The sequence below is a fragment of the Macaca mulatta genome, chromosome 2 (genome assembly GCF_049350105.2).
Source record: "Macaca mulatta isolate MMU2019108-1 chromosome 2, T2T-MMU8v2.0, whole genome shotgun sequence".
In the NCBI taxonomy this organism is placed as follows: Eukaryota; Metazoa; Chordata; class Mammalia; order Primates; family Cercopithecidae; genus Macaca; species Macaca mulatta.
In genome coordinates, this window is record NC_133407.1 from 147,528,595 (window position 1) to 147,547,223 (window position 18,629).

General features: G+C 49.9%; 1 protein-coding gene across 3 annotated transcripts; it reads right to left on the minus strand.

The window, feature by feature from the left end:
* Positions 1–1,241: 1,241 nt before the first annotated feature.
* On the minus strand, positions 1,242–18,405 carry OXTR (oxytocin receptor). Of its 3 annotated transcripts, XM_028843186.2 has the most exons (4): positions 17,948–18,405; positions 17,267–17,362; positions 16,040–17,101; positions 1,242–2,140 (listed from the first exon to the last, which is right to left on the minus strand). In XM_028843186.2, the coding sequence occupies exons 3-4, from the start codon at positions 16,959–16,961 to the stop codon at positions 1,893–1,895; spliced, it is 1,170 nt and encodes a 389-aa protein (XP_028699019.1). In that variant the 5' UTR covers positions 16,962–17,101; positions 17,267–17,362; positions 17,948–18,405; the 3' UTR covers positions 1,242–1,892.
* Positions 18,406–18,629: the final 224 nt, after the last annotated feature.

Sequence of the window (18,629 nt, forward strand, 5' to 3'; positions counted from 1 at the left end):
TCATTGTGGTTTTGACTTGCATATCACTAATGAATAATAATGTTGAGTATTTTTTCATGTGCTTATTAGCCATTTGCATATCTTTTTGGAGAAATGTCTATTTAAATCATTAGCCCATTTTTTAAATTGATTTATTTTTCTCATTGTTGTGTTATAAGAGTTATTTGTATATTCCAGATACAAGTCCCTTATCATATATATGACTTGCAAATATTTTCTACCATTCTGCAGGTTATCTTTTCACTTTCTTGATAGGGCCTTTTGAATCACAAAAGCTTCAAATCTTGATTAAGTCCAATGTACCTATTTTTCCATTGGTTGCTTGTGTCTTTGGTGTCATATGTAAGAAACCACTGCCTAATTCAAGGTTACAAAGATCTAAGTCTATGTTTCTTTCTAAGATTGTCTAGTTTCAGTTCTTATATTTAGATCTTGGATGGATTTTGAGTTGATTTTTGCACATGGTGTGAGTAAAGGTCCAACCTCATTCTTTGGCACATGCATATCATTGTCTCAGTGCCATTTGTTGAAAAGACTCTTCTTTCTCTGTTGAATTGTCTTGGGAACCTTGTCAAAAATCAATTGACCATAAGTATAAGTGTTCATATCTGTACTCTTTATTCTACTCTGTATGTCTATCTTTAAACCAGTAACACACTGAGCTAATTACTGTGCCTTTATCATAAATTACGAAATCAGAAAGTGTGATTCCACCAACTTTGTTCTTTTTCAAGGCTTATTTGGCTATTCTGGGTCCCTTGCATTTCTTTATGAATTTTGGGACTAGCTTATCAATTTCTGCAAAGAAGCCAGCTATGATTTTCATAAGGATTGCACTGAATCTGTATGTCAATTAGGATAATATTGCCATTTTAACAATACTAAGTCTGATCCGTGAACACAGGATGTCTTTCCATTTATTTAAGCCTCCTTTAATTTCTTCCAAATTTTGTAGTTTTCAGTCTTGCACTTGTTTTGTTAAGTTGATTCCTATTTTATTCTTTCTGATGCTATTATAAATGGAATTATTTAACTTTGTTTTCATATTGTTTGTTGCTAGTATAAAGAAATACAATTCATTTTTGTATATTGATCTTGTATCTTGAAACGGTGAGGAACTTGCTTATTAGTTCTAATAAGCTGGGTTTGTGTGTGTGTGTGTGTGTGTGTGTGTGTGTGTGTGAATTCCTAGGATTTTCTATATACAAAACGGTGTCATCTGCAAATAGTTTTACTTCTTCTTTTCTAATCTGGATGCATTTATTTCTTTTTCTTTCCCAAACGCTTCTTAAACATTAGCTTCTTAAACATTTTTAACCCAAGTTCTAATTGGTCCGCTGTGCCAGATGGTCTTACAAGGTAATCCCCTTCTAGTGCTACCCTCTGACAAGTTGGTCCCCAAGGACCCCAGAATTTGTTCGCTTAAAGGCAAATACACTTCGAGGTCAGGAGGATCTTAACACCACCCTCCCCATCTGAAGTCCCAACCCCACTCCTTACCCCAAGTCCAGAACACTGAACTTCCTGACCCAATTGGTCACCAATCCTATATTTCCTGCTTTTCACAATAGCCTGGAATAAAGAAGTAAAAAGATACTGGCGTGAAATTGCAAGTCCAGGAGAAAAAATAAGCCACCCACTGCCCAGGGTAGCAGTGGGTTCAGGGTGGCAGAAGTACGTGTAGGAGGTGAGGGGGTTGCCTGATGGCTGAGTCCCCTATCATCTCCCATCATGGAGACCACTCTCTACCCCACTGAAGCCACCCCAAGGAGTGGAGGGATACAAACTGATAGGTATACCTTACACACAAACATACGCCATCACCTAGGGGCAGACCACTTATGCCAGCACAGCCCGAACCTCAGGAGGCAGCCCTGGCCCTGGCTGGTAGGTCATGCCGTGGATGGTTGGGAGCAGCTCCTCTGGCTGGAGCTGCGATGGCTCAGGACAAAGGAAGACGAGTTGCTCTTTTTGCTGGTACTTGTCTCTCCTAGGCGGTTGCCCTTTAGGTAGCTGGCGGAGCAGCACAGGAAGCGCTGCACGAGTTCGTGGAAGAGGTGACCCGTGAACAGCATGTAGATCCAGGGGTTGCAGCAGCTGTTGAGGCTGGCCAGGAGCATGACGATGATGAAGGCCGAGGCTGAGGGGGCGGGGGCAGGAGAAAGGAGAACAGGACATTAATTAACACTGGAGACACTTCCAGACCTATCTGACTTAAACACCATTTCCTGAGTGACAGGCTTGTCCAAGTACTACATCCCGAATCACAAGATGAGGTACTAAAGAGGCAAAGTTTGTCTTCCTTCTTCCTCCTTGTGCTGGACATGCTCTCAGGCTGTCCTCCAAACCCTCCTCACCAGGCTCAGCCCAGGCTTGGAACTGTCCCTGCCTTTCTCTCACCAGCAGCTTTCCCACTGCCTACCTCCCTCTATCTATCACAGCCACCTTTTCATGCATCACTCACCCAACCAGTGTTGAGCGCCTACAACTTCCAGCGTCTACAAGCACAGCACCCAGAAGCTGCAACGCCCAGTTTTCATGCTAGCCTCACCAGCGCCTAGTTACTTGAAGTCCCTAAGAAGCTTCGGTTTCCTAATCTTTAAGTGGGCGTAAGGACAGTGCCCAAACCTCTGAGGACTGCTGCTAGGATTAAAGAGTGCCTGATACACAGTGAGTGCCCAATAAATGATGGCTGCTATCATGACCATCTGCCGGACAAATCAATCAAATAAAATGAGAAACACCATGATGTGGACATCTTGTGAGTTAGGTAGGCACAGGAAGCGGGTGCCGCTGTGAGAGTCATAGCCGGCCCCACAAACGGGGCATGTGAGCTGATTCCCGAATATGCCTATGGTTTTTCCAGGCAGAGCAGGGAAGAAATGTGCTCCAGGCAGAAGGAATGGCACCAGCAAAGGCGTGGCAGCAAGAAAGTGTATGACATCTTCACGGCTGATCAACTGTGGAGATGATCAAAGCATCTCCATGAAGCTATGCCTAAGAGCACTACTTCAGCATGACAATAAGACTCATGCAGGAAAAAGAAAGTGACATGAAAATTATCTGAAGCACTCTGTAAAGGCTATTATACTGAGGACTCATGGAGTTGCAGTCGAAATTAATGATCAGAAATCAGCTTCAAAACATTGCCTGTCACAAACCAAAACTTCAAGGAGGAAGAAAAAATTCCTAATTCTAGGTACTTCCGAGCACGGGGATAAAAATCTGGCTTCTTTCAATGGCCTTAAATCTGAACAGTCAGACATCTCCTGATGACAGACAAGGCCAGGCAACATCTCCAGAAACCTACAAGGAAAACAGCTAGGAATTCTGTTCAGCCGCCTCCTTGTGTGTGAAGGCAACTGCAAGAAGGTGCGGAAAATCCACTAGTCTTCTTTCTGTCTGCTCTGCAAAATTTTTTGACAAATAACTCTAGAGTTCAAGAGCTAAATCCAGGGAAGGACTCTTCACTGGGGATGCTAGAGAGGTGCAAAATCTAGATGTGGCCGCTGATGAAGAGAACAGAGATGTTTATCAGCAAAGTCTTCAAGCACCAAGGAAAGAAAGGTGGTTGGTTGTTGGTAAGTCTACATGAGTGGCTCTCAAAGTGGGCTCCCCCACCCAGAGCGACACATCACATGGGAACTTGCTGGAAATGCACATTCTCAGGCCCCACCCCAGAACTACCCTCTGGAGGTAGGGCTCAGGAATGTTGTAATTCTAACGCACCCTCAAGGTTAAGAACCACTGGTCTAATTAATTGGTGCACCTGTTGGAACAAAAGCAAGCTACGACAGACAGAAAACAAAATGCTTGCAAAAGAGAGTTTTTAGAAAGCAAAGAATGGAAATTTAACTCTTAGTACTAGAATAATAAAGAATAGAAAAGAGGAAAAGTGAAAGAAAAATGACCAATATTACTAAATTCATTGCTTTTAACAAAAAATATTTTGTTAAGAAATCTGCTTTGATTTGGATGGATAAGAAGATGAATTTAAGTTAGAAACTCTGGTGCAATATTTCACCAACAATATTAAAATTCACCCACAAGACTAAAAACAGAATGTCTTAGAACTAATGAAAGAGGCAAAAATCAACATGCAACATGCAAAAGTCAACATTTACAAACTACCAACCACAAAGGGAAGGACATAGGTATATAAAGCTTTGCAATGAGATAGAAGGAAACATCAGGAATGAAGTTAACAGAAAGACACCGTGTTTTGCCTAGTTGGACACAGTTATTTGGCACAATCTTACCTGTTTATGTAAGCCATTGGTCTCACTCTTTACTCTTTGGATCTTTCCAATTTTTTAACCTACTTTTTTTTTAAAAAAACTACAGAAACATCAACAACAAAGAAGAAAAGAGTTAATGAATTCCTAAGTAGCCACCAATCCTTCTGCCTCCAAGAGGCCGGTGTGGGTGGGAGAAGTCTAACCAGCAACTCTGATCCCACCTGGTGGCCACAGACACGAGTGACCTCGAGTGGGTCCTCAGGGGATGAAGGGCCCTCTCTAAGCTGAACCTGCTCATGTCAAGTCACCAACACTAAGGGCACATTTGGCTGTTCTTAATTTGTCAATATCCTAGTCATCCCAAGTCGTTAAATTTCCAGGAATAGCACTTCAAAGCTCTACCATCACGGGGAGATCTATTTAGGAACACAAAGCAGGGACTATGAAGCATATTTCAAAAGGGTGAGGCAGCAGGAATAAAGGCCCATGGTTGAGAACAGCCAAGATCATTCAGGGACTTCCCAGGAGGCAAGAAGGGAAAGGGGGAGTTTCACAAGAGAAGAGGTTGGAAAGATGGTTTGGAACCAGACAGGAGGATCTTAAATCCAGGCAGAGTCTGCCCACTTGACTGCATGGGCAATAGGGAGCCATTGATGGTTACTGAGCAGGTGAGTGACTACGGATTCCACTTCAACCTGCTTTCTGCACTTACTCTATCTTGTTTAGGCCATAGCATTCCCCTTTCTGGTGGCAAGAAAGGCTTCACAGGATTACAGACGACTTGGAACAGAACAAAGCATGGAAAACATTGTCCTTACATTTCACATTTTCCATGTGAGGATGTGACAATGTTGACCCTCATAATCACTGCTCGAGCCTGCCCAGAAGAGTACAGTTTTCAAAGTAACCTTACCCTCATTTTATAGATGAGGAAAGTGAAACTTAGAGAAGGAGAGTCACTTCCCCAAGGGCACACAGCAAGTCACCCTGTGTTCACACATTAATGAAGACTGATTACTTTTAAAAACAGGTTAGCATCCTCACAGGCCAGGTTGGTTCCAGTTAGTGAATCCTGTCTGTCCCAAAGCCAAGATAGAAGGTGGTTAGGCAGTTTGCCTAATGCTATCATTTGAGGGACAGAGAGCAACCTCCCTGTTCCCAAAACAAATGTGGTCCACCACTGAGAGTAAGCACTGCCCATTCCCCATTTGTGATGCTGTGGATGCTGTGGTCCCCCCTGGGCACCCATTCCTCCAGCTGCCCAAGAGCTGCCGGCCAAATGCTCACAGCTGAGCTCCTCTCTGGGCATTGCCTTTGGCCAAAAGGAGCTGCCACACCCAATGACTGCTTAGTGCAAATGTGCAAAGGCCAGGATCCTTGCCTTCATCTGGGCTTCTCTGAAGGGCCATGGCCGCTCCCAAGCTACCGGAGAGACTGGCTTCCCTCCCCATTTCCGCACAAAGCAACCACAATGAAGTCAGCGCAGAGAGGAGGACCTACAAGTCCTCATGGGCCTGACCCTTCTCCGGGGTCCCTCAGGAAAGGAAGCTGTTCACAGTGGGAGCCCCTGGCCCACAGAAACACTGGCTGAGAGGCAGGGAGGAGAACCCAGGAACTCAGGATCTGCACGCAAAGCCCTGGGGCCTGGATCCCCCTCCCACCTAATCACTCTCTGAACTACATCTACTGCCTGAGCCTCAGTTTCCTTATCTGTAGTATGGAGGCAGTAATCATAAGGCTATTGAGAAAATGGAAAAAAAAAATTAAAGATAGTGTAAAAGGGCTTTGTGACTGGCAAAGTGTTTTTTCAAGTAATTGTTATTAATATTAGTATTAATGCTTGTGAGCTATGACCAACTACAGCAATTCTTTACAATCCAATTCTGGAGACTCCCAATCCCAGAACAATTACAGAAATCATCCTTAGCCCATTTTCCCTACACTGCTCAAAAGCTAAAAAAAAAAAAAAAAAAAAAAATCAAACCCCAGAGCCCTCGGATTGAATTACTTGACAAGAAAGGAACTCTAACAGTCAATTTTGGAAAAACTTATTCTACCAGTGACCTAGAAATCCAAAAGGGAAGGTTGCTGTAACTGTGGGCAGGAGCAGGATCTCAGGGTCTTCGATGGAAGAGCCAGTTCTAATCATGTCTCTCCCACTTGCCTGCCATAAAAATCACATCTAGCCCCACGATCGAGCCCTGAGTATGCCAGGACTGCAAACTTCCTCTCTCCCGTCCTTGCTGGGAAGGGAGGATGAAGAGGAGGTGCTGTGCACCCGGACTCCCCGGGGGCTGCTGGTCTCATGCTTATGGCATTTCTCGGAGGAGGAAGAGGTCAGACATCCATCTTTTCATTCTGCCTCCACTCCATGCCATGCACTGAGTAGGTGCTGGGATCTAAGGGCAGTCCCTGCCCTCAAGTGATTTCCAGACTCAGGATGAGAGAGACTGAAAAGACCAGCAGAATATTAAACAGGGGGTAAAGCATTTGGGGAAGGGGCTGCTGGGCACAAGGCTGAGGACTAGGGGTGGTTTTCAAGTGCAGTCTCTTATGTGCCAAGCGGGGTACATGAGCAGAAACAGCCACACACCAAACGCCAATATCCCCTGCTGGGCAATTCTGCCCCTGGGAGAATCAACTCTGCATTTCTACGTGGCACCATGATTCATGGAGGGGTGGGAGGCAGAGGTCTATGTTCCATCCTTTCCAGCCTGGCTTTCCTCAAGCTCCAGGAACTCCCCTGTTCGGATTTCCCGGCACTCTCTCCACGCCAGCACTGAAACCCCAAATTAGCCCAGAACAGCTGACAGGCAGCTGGCCATGGCCTCTCTGGGCTGTGCTGTTCCTGAGGCTACTGGCACGTTTCACATGACTCAAAGACGTACAGTCGAGATTGGCTGGGTCAAAGCAAGCCCGTCAACTTTACAAAAGGCCTGTACTTGAGAAACCAATCATTTGCTAGGGGGCCTCCCCAGAGTACCAGGGATTCAGACGTAAGTCTCTTATTCCTACAGGACCGTGTGGGCATCTGGGAACAAAACTATGGAAGACCCTTTCTTAAGAAAATGATTTTTGAATGTATGCTTATAGAAAGATTGAGTCACAATATATACTATAGGGTGCCTTCTTAGAAAAGATTTTTCTAAAAATCACAGATGTGTGATCAGCCTGTGTAGCGCAAGGTCTGGGTGAAGAGCCAAACGGGCGGGCTACAGAGTTGAAAATGGGTTTCTCCCACAGCACTGCTCCAATCTGGTAGGTGTGCTGGACTCACTGGGCTGGGCCTGAGAATAACCACATTCTGGAAGAAGACAAGCCAGGGCCTTCCTGCAAACGACCAGCCCTTCGCTACCCTTCAAGGAATGACAAGGCCCTCCAGCCAAACTGGACCACATGTGTAAAGGCAAACAGTGAGTGCTGGTAAAAGATAATATATTAAAGCTTTGCTGCTCAAAGTGTAGCCAGTGGCTGGCTACAGGGCATCTGATAGGCATCACTTGTTTCCTCGTCAAAACTGCAAACTCTTGGGGCCCCACTGCAGACCTACTGAATCAGAATCTGCATTTTAACAAAATGCACATTAAAGTTTGAGCAGCTTCCTTCCAACTGGCTCAAATCTTATAGATAGGAAAGAAGAAATGAATAAAGTAACCGTCCGTCGTTGTTGATCTCAGCGTGGAATGTGCATCTGCTTCTTTGCATGGTAAGCTCCTACTCATCCCTCAAAAACCCTTTTCAAATGATACTTCCCCTCTGAAACCCTCCTGCTTTCTTCCCAGGGAGACAGATCAACTAATGCCATCTCAGGGCATTTGCAGCACTTGGTAAATAAATACCTCTATAACAGCATCACCCCATCATATTGTCATTATTTTTTGATACTCTTTGGCCAGGGACTGTGTCTTATTGGTGGCTCTGTCCTTAGGCTGCTAACAGCTACTAGAAAATAGGAAGAGTTCAATAAGGAACTGAATTGAACTGAAGCATGAAATTAGAGGCAAGAGGTCCTGATAAATCAGCCACTGCTGCCGGTATGTTGGAAGGGCTACAATAATTTCCCTGTTCAACCACAGGATATGGCCTCCCAATAAGGTGACTGGACTCAAATGCAATTCCCTCTGGGAAAATTAAGTTCACACTCAGATATGGTCAGGTGGAGAGAAAGGGAGAGAAACAGAATGAGCAAGAGTGCTGTTGGGGTGGGAGATATGGGCTGGGAGGGCAGAGGCCCATAGTCTCGAAGCATCTGGCTAAAGGGCAGGAAGCCTTAGCTCCTGGCTGAGCACAAAAGGAGATACTGGCAGAGGCTGCCCCTCAGTGCAGGAATCAGGAGTAAGGATTTGGGCCTTGGGGCTGGGACACAGGAGACCACCTGGTTACACCTCCCTCCCACCCATACCTTAGGCAAGACCCAGTCTAGGGTACCTCTAAACGAGAGCTAGAACCTTCCACCAGCCTTCCGGTCTCCTCCAGGTGAGACAGTTGTTTCTCTTTCCTTTTAATACTCTTGTTCCCAGTATCCTTAGACTTGCCACCATGCGCCAACTGAAACTGCAGCCCATTTGCTAAAATGCTAGGCCTGTGCCCAAAATAACACCCACTCCATCAGCTGCGCTGACTTGCACCAGCAGGATGTTCCACCCTCTTTACAACCTAAGCCCTATTCTGAACTTCGGAAACCTGAGATTCTGAATCCCAGAAACCTGAGTAGTGGGCAGGCTCAGCCCCATACCTGAAGTGTGTGGGGCTGCCGCTCCACTTGACACTAACCCAGCAGAAACTGGGGGTGTCCCTCCCAGAGGTCTGTGGGTGTGCCCAGAACTCTGTGACCAACCTTGACCAGACTGTCCCACATTTATGCATGCTAGCATCTGGCCACAGGAGGGCAAGGGCTTGGGAGGGCCCCTTGTCAATTCTCTTCACTTGGGGGTTGACAGATGAAAGCAGAGGTTGTGTCGACAGGAGCCTGCAAAGGCATCAGTAACTGTTTTTTTGAATGAATGAGTTAGCATTCAGAGGAAGAAGCTCCTCCAAAGTGGGAAAACAGGGATGGCTTCTTGAAAGGGGCACCGGATGAGGCTGCCAAGCTCACTCGTTCAGGCTGTGCACTGCACAGTTTCTAGGAACACCCTGCTCATAGACCATGAGGTAAAAGGCATCCCCTGGAGTTGTGCCACAAAGTAGCCCACACACTGGACTTGGGCTTCAAAGGATGGGAATCCATGGAAGAAACTGGGGTGGGTGTTCCCATGGCACGAACAGTATTAGCATAGGTGCAAAGGCAGCAAGGCCACAGGAACTTGTGGAAAGTGAAAAATCATCAGGCCTGGCTGGGGGTACACGAGGCAGGCTGGCCAGAGACCAGGGCAGTGCTAACAAGAGAGTATTCATTTGTTGGGTATTAGTTTAAAAAGCAGAACAGTGGGTCTAAGCCAGCAGTTCCTAACTAGGGATAACTTTGCCTCTTAGTGAACTTTTGGCAATGTCTGGAGACAGTTTTGGTGGCCACAGCTGGCAGGGAGGTTGCTAGTGGCAAGTAGCACGTAGAGGACAGGAATGCTGCTAAATATCCTACCATGCACAGAACAGCTCCTCCCCGACACACATACACATACGCCAAAGATTATCCAGCCTAAAATGTCAGTAGTGCCAAAGTTGAAAAATCATACTCTAAACCAAGAAGGTGATAATGGAAAGAGAAAGCAAACTGCCCACAGGAGGCATGTGGTGCAGCTAAGATGATGGAATTGGTGGACACAGGGAGGATGCGAGGGGCATGGCACTGAACCCAGAGTGCTGGGAGGGCAGTGCCATCAGCAGATGTGTACCTAGGTGGGTGTGTGTGTAGGTGTTGCAGGAAGAGCCCAAGATGTCAGGACCTTGGGGCCAGATAGCGAGGGAGGGCTCGACTTCCATGGATCTGAGGCAGGTCCAGCGATCTAATGAGCATCCAGGAGATCCCCAAGGTGAAGGTGTAGATCATCGGGAAAACTGCTAGCCTAGGGCGGCAGGGAGTTGGGGTAGTCATGCAGTGTGTGAGTCTCTAGAGTGAGATGACTGGGTTCCAATCCCAGCTCCATCACTTACTCAGCGGTGATCGTGGGCAGGTCACACCTCTCTAAGCCTCCGTTTCTTCATCTGTAGAAAAGCCATGATGGGCCCCTGCCTTGCTGCATTAGGGTGAGGAGCAGAAATGACCCGGGCACAGGCCTTGCTCAGAGTGGGCACTCAGTCAGTGGTGGCTGCTGTTACCAACTAATCCCACTCCTCCCTTCACCAAAGCTGAGGCCCAGAGAGGGTATCGAGTTCCATCATGAACTGTTATCCCTATTGCTCAGATGGGAATGGCAGAGGTCCAGAGGCCATCAAGAGACATTGCCCCAAATGACACAGATGGCAACAAGACCAGGTCCCAGCAGGGGACTGGCTACTTCCCAGCACTGTCTCCCGGGGCTGGGGGCTCTGGCAGGTGGGGTCTGGTGTATACGGTCTGGCTTCAGCCCCTGGAAGGGAGCCCCATGGGGTTGTCGTTGCTTTCAGAAGTTGCTAGGGCAAGGTGGTAAGGTCAGCAGGTAAGCCAGTGCCTCAGATCACACTCAGACATGCCAGCCCCGGGCCACAGACCTGATCCAGCCTCCACAGACAGCGTGATGCAGCCAGGGCACCTGCTAATCTCCTCCTGATCCAAGGCCCTCCACAACCCCTCTTCCCCTCCTCACCCCTCCCGAAACCCACACAGACAGCCATCAAATGGAAACATGATGTAACAGGGCCTCACTCAAGAGGCTGGTTTGGAGTTTGTTTTTCTTTGAGTTTTTTGGTTTTTGTTTTTTGTCTTTTAGCTATTATTTATCAAACCTTTGGAGGGAAAATGGAAAGTGAAATCACCTCAGGGCAGAAACATTAACTAAAACATTAACATTAGCTAAGAACATAAAAGAACACACAATTACCGAATCATATAAGAGTCTGAAGTTAACTGTCCATCTCACTGTGATTTATACCCAGAAGGGCCGAGCTCGTGCACGGTTCATGGCCCAGAGTGAATATCCTATCCCAGCTCCTCCTGCCGGCCCACCATGCTCTCCGCATCGCTGGGTCACCTCAAGAACAAGCCCCTCCAAGGGCCCTGGTCCCCCACACCTCAGGCACAGCATTCACAGAAGGAAAGGAGGACGGGACATGCCAGATGGTCCTCAGTCCCACGGAAACAGGGAGGGGCTGGGAAGCTCATTCTACAGATGGGGAAGCGGTTCAAACCAGGCCTCCTGTGCCTGTCAGCCTTCCTCCCGGTCCAGCGCTCCTGACAGATGTTTGGTCGCCCCCAGCGATGGGGCGCTCCTTTCTTTCCCAGGTTGCCAGTTCCGTTTTGGAGGGCTACTTAGAAAGTCCCTATTCTTCCTGAGTCCAGCTCTTCATGCCCATCCCTGCCCCGTCTCACTCACCTCCCTGCTCCCATTTCCCACGTATTTGGCAAGCACTGGTTGAGCTATCAGTGACTGTGCAGCCTTGTACCAGGCATCCCCTGGAGTAAAAGGCACCCCCTGGAGTAAAAGGCATCCCCTGGGGTAAAAGGCATCCCCTGGCGTTGTGCCACAAAATAGCCACACATTGGATTTGGGCTTAACAAGTAAGGAACAGTCCACCTCTCCAGCCTTAACAAGCTTCTCTCCCACCTCCCAACCTCCCTGTGCCTGCTGTCCACTCCCATTCCCTCCACCCAGGCTCAAGGCAAGAATCCCCACCTTGTCTATCAGGAAGGGGCCATGGGTCACACCATTTAATCCTCACAACCCCACGCAGTCAGCCATGCTATCCTTATTACATGGAGGAGGAGGCAGAGGCTCAGAGCAGGTAAAACAACTGGCTTAAGGACACCAGACTGGGCATTTTACCATGGAGATGCTGGAAGGAGAAGACTAGAGACAGAGACCCCATATCCTGTCCACCACACTCAGCCAACATCAACCAACCCTAGAAATACGAACAGCCCCACTCTACCAAACTCCCTCCTCATCCTCATCTCCTCCCTCAGAACGGCCCCAGGGTCAGAGCCCCTGCAACCAGCGGCATAGCAAATGCCACTGGGTTCAAGGGAAAAGGCTGGTGCCAAATCTTTGGCTTTGGAATTTAATTCTGGAAGATATATAAAGGGCTCATCAAACCCTGCATGGGGCATCTAGTCTCACCAGCCTCATCAAGTCAGCACCCAACAGCATCCGGCTGCTTTGAAAAATGGATCTCATTAAATTACTCAGATGCTCCCATTGGCTCTTTCTTCCGAATCATTAAGCTTTCTTCCGAAATATTTAAGCTCAAAGTTTTCCTCTTTGGTACTTATAAAAAGTAACCACGTGTAGAGCTTGTCTATACACAGAGAGACTTTATTATTATTAATAGTATTATTGCTACTATTATTGTAATATTTTTATTTTCCTTTTCTTCTCCCTACCGCCTGCTTTATCCCAGTTTCCTCATATCTTTTTTATCTTGTTGAGTTACCTAAATTTTTGTCCACCACCACACATTACTTTTGGAATAAGGTGAGCTCTAAACCCATAAAGGCAGCCCTTGGTATTTGTGAAGGTGTATGAAGGAATGAAGTCGCTCAAGGGAGAGATGGAAAAGAGAGAGCAAACGCTGAAGGAGAGAGGGATTTTGGGTCCCCAGGCCACCACATCTGCAGCCACCAGAGGCGTGACATCCCACCCACTCTGGCAGCCTTGATGGTGGCCATTGACTAAGCTTCCCTACCTCCCTGGGGTTTTCATGATAAAGCAGGAACAGACCCATGTGTGCCCCACCTCTCCTGCCTCCCTGTGAGCCTGCTCCGCCCGCAAGCATGACGTCACACTGTTAGCCACAGGCTCCAGTACTGGCTCCTCAGGTGACGAGTGGAGTAAGGGCCCCAGTCTAGATATTTCTGCTTCTAAATTCTGTCCTCTTGGAGAGGAAAGTGAGGCTGTGCATTAATTCCACTTTTCCGATAACAACCTCTCGAGGTAGCTCGAGTGTGGTTCTCTTTTATTCCTTCCTTAGCACTTGCTGGTGGCCTCTGGGTTGAGAGGTATCTCGAAAGTGATGTAGACACCACTTCCATCTGCTACTTGCAATTATCCAAATTAAGGCCAAGTGGACACACGGCTGGTGTTCTAACTGAGCTCACAGCCACTCTGACCCCTGCATCCCTGAGGCCTGGGCATGATGTGGCCAGGCTGGTGGTGGCCAGAGTCCACGTCGTCACCTCGGTGTTTGATGAGGCGCTCACATCTGGACTGGGCTCCTGCTCCTGGCTGTGTGCTTGGGGTAGCAGGGAGGTCCCAGCTGCAGCAGCGTCATGAATCCCTGCCAGTCTGTGTTTGGATTCTTCTCAGCACCCGGGACAAAATGCCAAGGAGGACCAAGAGAAGCCCCAGGGTTTTCATGCAACACCCACCCTTCCCCGTGAATTCCTAAAGGAGCAAAGGGAAGTAGGACCTGAAATACTTAAAGTCCTCTTCTTTCCCTGCCCCTTGGGCTTGAGCAGGAGCCCATCTCTACTGAAGGTCTCATCCCCAGGAAAATCCTCAGAGGACCACAAACACTCAAGAGGCCTATAACCTCCACTCTGGCCAGGATCTGTGTGCGTCTGTTTTTTTCTCTCTCTTTTTTTCTAAGACAAAGAAATCAGTTGTTGACATGCTTTTAAAGTGTAGAAAAGATCTAAACTTTGCTTCATGGTACATGTGACGTGGGTGTTGCCCACACACTCTCCTTCTTTAGGGAGGACACACGGTGAGAAGAGGAGTAGAGGTGATGGGCTGAACAGCAGGAAGCCATAGAGGAGGGAACTGGGAGGAGAGGGAAGGAGAAAAATCACCAGAGACTCGAGACATGAATGGGAGAGGCGAGGGGACCCCAAGGAGAGAGGAACGGAATGTCTGTTGAATCAATTAACTGAATGCTGAAATGTCCTCGTTCTAAAAGCAAGACACTAAGGCTCAAGGGGAATAAAGGGATCTCTCATCTAACATCCCAAAGCTAGTAAGGGCTGGAGGAGGACTAGACCCCACATCTCTCCAGCATCTACTCCAAGGGGTGCTGGTTTCACTTCCTTGACAGTTGGTGCTCGAGCTCCTCAAGACGTGGATCTGGTTTCTTCAGATCAGCCCAGGAAACAGGTGTGGCCTAAGGCCTTACTTAGAGACTTCTACTACTGGCTTTTGCCTCCAACCCCACTCCCTCATCACGTGCCCTTCATAAGAATCCTGGCACAGGAAATGCCAGCTCTTCCTCTGACTTGCTGTGTGACCTGGTGCAAGTGCCTTCCCCTCTCTGGGCTCTAGAACCCTCTCTGTAAGGTGTGACCAGGGGCCACACAGGTTCAGTAAATATTGAATAACCAGTGTCTTGGCCACTAAAGCAAACACTGAGCTAACTGGGAGGGTTCCGTAAAGCCTGGAGTCTGTGATTTCCAGAAAGGACCAAAGCAAAGTTACCAAACTGAATGAAAGCAGCTGGCACTGAAATTTCAACTTCCCAGGTGCATGTGTTTGAAACTATTGGGCGCAGTGGTGAATGCACACAGAAATGGGACATTTGCAGTGTCTGGAGTGCAAAAAGGGTGAAAGCAAATCCTTTGGTCTTTCTTTACAAACATTTGAAGTCCCCGGCATCCAGCACGCGTTATGGAATTACCTTCAAACAAAAACTTATAAATCATTCACCACCAGCAATCACCCCTCCTGCTCTTTCCACATGAGCTACCGGAAAGGGGTTGTGGGGTAGGGAATGACAGGAAGCTGTCTGGTGCTCTGTGCCTTGGGGACAGCCACCCAGCACCAGTCACAAACCCCAGAGCCCTAGGGTGCCTCTGTTCCTCCAAGCTTTCTCCCTAGGTCGCCCTCTTCTACGCCCTCCTCCTAGCTTTCTGGCACAGGCCAAGAATGGACAATTGCCCCACCCTCAGCCTTGTTCTCAGCAGTCCTCCAACCTGGAAGGCACATTCCCCGCCTACAGAAATCACCCAGCCTCCCCCTCAAACTTGAATGTCCCCCTCCAGGCTTTCTTCTCTTTTCCCCAAGTAGTAGAAGTGAAGTCTCAGTCCTGGGCACTCTCCTCCCTAAGCCTGCCCACCGCTTTTTGCAGTACTCACCTCTCTGCATGGAGACTCATCACCTCCACTCAATGAGGGGTTCGGGGATTTGTCTTCACCTCTCCCTTGGAATCCTCTGCTCCCCAGCACCCCCTTCAACTACTAGGGGCTTGGCTGGACAAATCGCCCACCCCTGCAAGGCTGTCCTTGTCCAAACCAGACTTCTTGGCTTCAAATGGATTTCTTGAACTTAAAGTGGAAGTTCAGCTTAATGTGAACTTAAACTTGAAGGAGTTTGAGCCTGGCCAGGGGTTCCAAACTTACCTCTGCCATCTCCTCCTAACTATCTCCTCCTAACCACGTGGGAAAGCAGATGGAGTCCCTTGAACCTGTTCCACCACCACAGTAAACCATACAGCCCATATGCAGCCCAAGGACTGTGCTAAAGATTTTAACTGCATTTTCTCATGGCGTGCCCCTATGCCCGGTGACAGTTGGTACTTTTATCCTTATTGCCACCTCACAGATGAGAAAGTGGAGGCTCAGGGAGGTTAATTGCCCTAAGTCACTTGGCCAAGGGATGATGGAACAGTGACTCTGTGGGATTTCAAACCCTCTTATCCCCCCAGGAAGTCCACAGACCCCTGGACATTCTGAGGCAGCAAGATAAGGGCGTCCCCCAGCCACCAGGCTCCCTCCTCCTGGGTCTCCCAGCCCTGGCTACCTTCCTTGGGCGCATTGGCATCCCAGACGCTCCACATCTGCACGAAGAAGAAAGGCGTCCAGCACACGATGAAGGCCAGCACGATGATGAAAGTCATCTTGACCGTGCGGATCTTGGCCTTGGAGATGAGCTTGACGCTGCTGACACGTGCCAGGGCCATGCGCCCCCCATCGCCAGCCGCCGCGCCCTCTGGCGCCTCTGCCGCCGCAGCTGCAGCGGTCTTGAGCCGCAAATTCTGCCAGATCTTGAAGCTGATAAGGCCATAGCAGGCAGCGAGCACGATGACCGGCACGATGTAGACAGCTAGCGTGATCCACGTGATGTAGGCCTTGGGTCCCCAGGGCTGGATGAAGACCGCCCAGCAGTCGAAGACGCCGTCAGCCACCTCGCGCAGAGAGAAGATGTGCACCTGCGGCGCGCTGGCCACCAGGCAGCCGAGCCACGTGGCGAGCACTGCCAGGCGGTCCGTGCGGCGGCGCAGCGAGCGCAGCGGCTGGCAGATGGCCAGGCAGCGGTCCAGGGACATGAGTAGCAGCAGGTAGGTGGAGGCGAACATGCCCACCACCTGCAAGTACTTGACCAGACGGCACAGCAGGTCGGGCCCGTAGAAGCGGAAGGTGATGTCCCACAGCAACTGCGGCAGCACCTGGAAGACTGCCACCACCAGGTCGGCGATGCTCAGGTGCTTCATGAAGAAGAAGAGGCGCGAGTGCTTGTGGCGCGTGGTGCGCAGCGCCAGCAGCACACACGCATTCCCGCTCAGCGCCAGAAACAGGATGAGACAGAGCACCGCCACCTCCACGCGCGCCAGGGCCTCGTTGCGCCGCGGGGGTCCGGCGGTGCAGTTGCCCTCGGCCCCCGGCGGCGCGGCGCTGGAGTTGACTGCCTCGGTGCTCCAGTTGGCTGCGAGCTCGCCCTCCATGACCCTGGCGGCCGCGGTGCGCCCCGGCCTTCGAGCCCTTTACGGCTTGGAGCGGCGGGGCCGGATCCGGCGTGTCGGAGGGTGTAGAGGCGCCTGGGGCTCCTCCTGGAGACTCCACGGACGGATCTGCTGGGTCCACCCTGAAACAAACCGGGAGGGCCGTGAGGAGACCGCCGCGTTTCTCTTCCGACGCGGGTAGGGCGTGTTTGTTCCATTCCCAGGAACCCAAGTCATCTGAAACACGGGGCACAACCGCCGGCTTCGGGTTCCTCAGCCGCCACCCCAGAAATCCCCGTTGGAGGTACCTCCTCTGAGCCACTGCAAATGAGCGGGAATCCTCTAGCAGCCACAAGCCCAGAGCCCCCAGCGTGCCAGTTCCTTGGGATGTTCAGCGGCTTCCACTGGGGGAGATGGGAGGGTCAAAATCAGCCACTTTCCTCCGGGACTGGGACTCTAAAACCAAACCACCTCCCCGAGGGATCTCCAAACTACCTACCCGCCCCACGCTCCGACCCTCAGCATATCCACCTCCCGCGGGACCCCCATACCAGCCCACTTGCCTGGGAAACCCCAGCTCAGGGCCATCCCCGTCTAACCCCACTTTCTGAGACGCTCAGCCGTCACTACCTGAACTTCCACAGCACCTGCTTCGGTGGAAACCCGGTTCCGCAGTCCCTCCTGGGGGAACCCCTACTTCAAAGCCCAGGATGCCCAAGCGCTGTTCCCAGACCCTGGCAGAGACACTTCCCGCGGAGCTCCTTCCCAGCCCGGCAGCCTCGAAGGTTCAGGAACCCCCGGCCTGCGCTTTGGACCCAGATAATCAAGGACTCTGGGTCTCAATCCCGAGAAGTCACTTTACAATCTCTCGGAACACCCCGCGCTCCTCCAGGAACAAGGAGTGCGAGGCATCCCACCACCTCCACTCGGGTCCCGATGGCTCCACCGGCCCTAGCCATCCCGTCCATCCCTGCTTAGCACCCAGCTACCTGCACCGAGTCCGCAGGTGAACCTAAAGTTGACTCCCCCCAGGAAAGTTGCACGGCGACTGACGGCCCCAGTGACGCGTGCGCTCCCGGCCCGAGTTGGGATGGCCTGCCGGCAGCACCTAATGTGATGCTAGGCTGAGGTCTCTGACTCTGGAGCCTCTGTTGTAATCCCCTCGCTGCAGCCTGGCTGGTCGCTGGATGGGTACAGGAGGTGAGCGAGGAGCGCCGCCGGGGATGAGCGCGCGGACAGCGTCTGGATGCCGCGCTGTGCTCTGGGGCAGAGGCTGCACTATCGCACGGGTCCGCTAGGGGGCGGACGAGGCCAGCCGCGCAGACCCCTGCGGAGCGGGGCTGGTTCGCCCAGCGTTGGTCCCGGAGACTTAACAAACGGGTTTATTTTGCAGTGGTTTAAAACTGCGAGAGGGAGGGAACTCGTAAATAACCCGCCCGTTTCTTCCTTTCTTGGTTTGGAAGCTCCTGACTCTGAGACACATGGGAGGCTTGAATAATAATGTTTTTCCCCGGGTAGATAGTGATGAAGTTACAAAAGCATTTAAACTGATTACTTTCCAAAAATGATGTTAATTTTCAGCCTTTTCTCTCCCCCCACACCTCCAGCTTGATGTAGTGGCTTTAGCAGTGAACTCAAGTAAGTCTTTGCTTTGGAATACTTTTGTTCCTA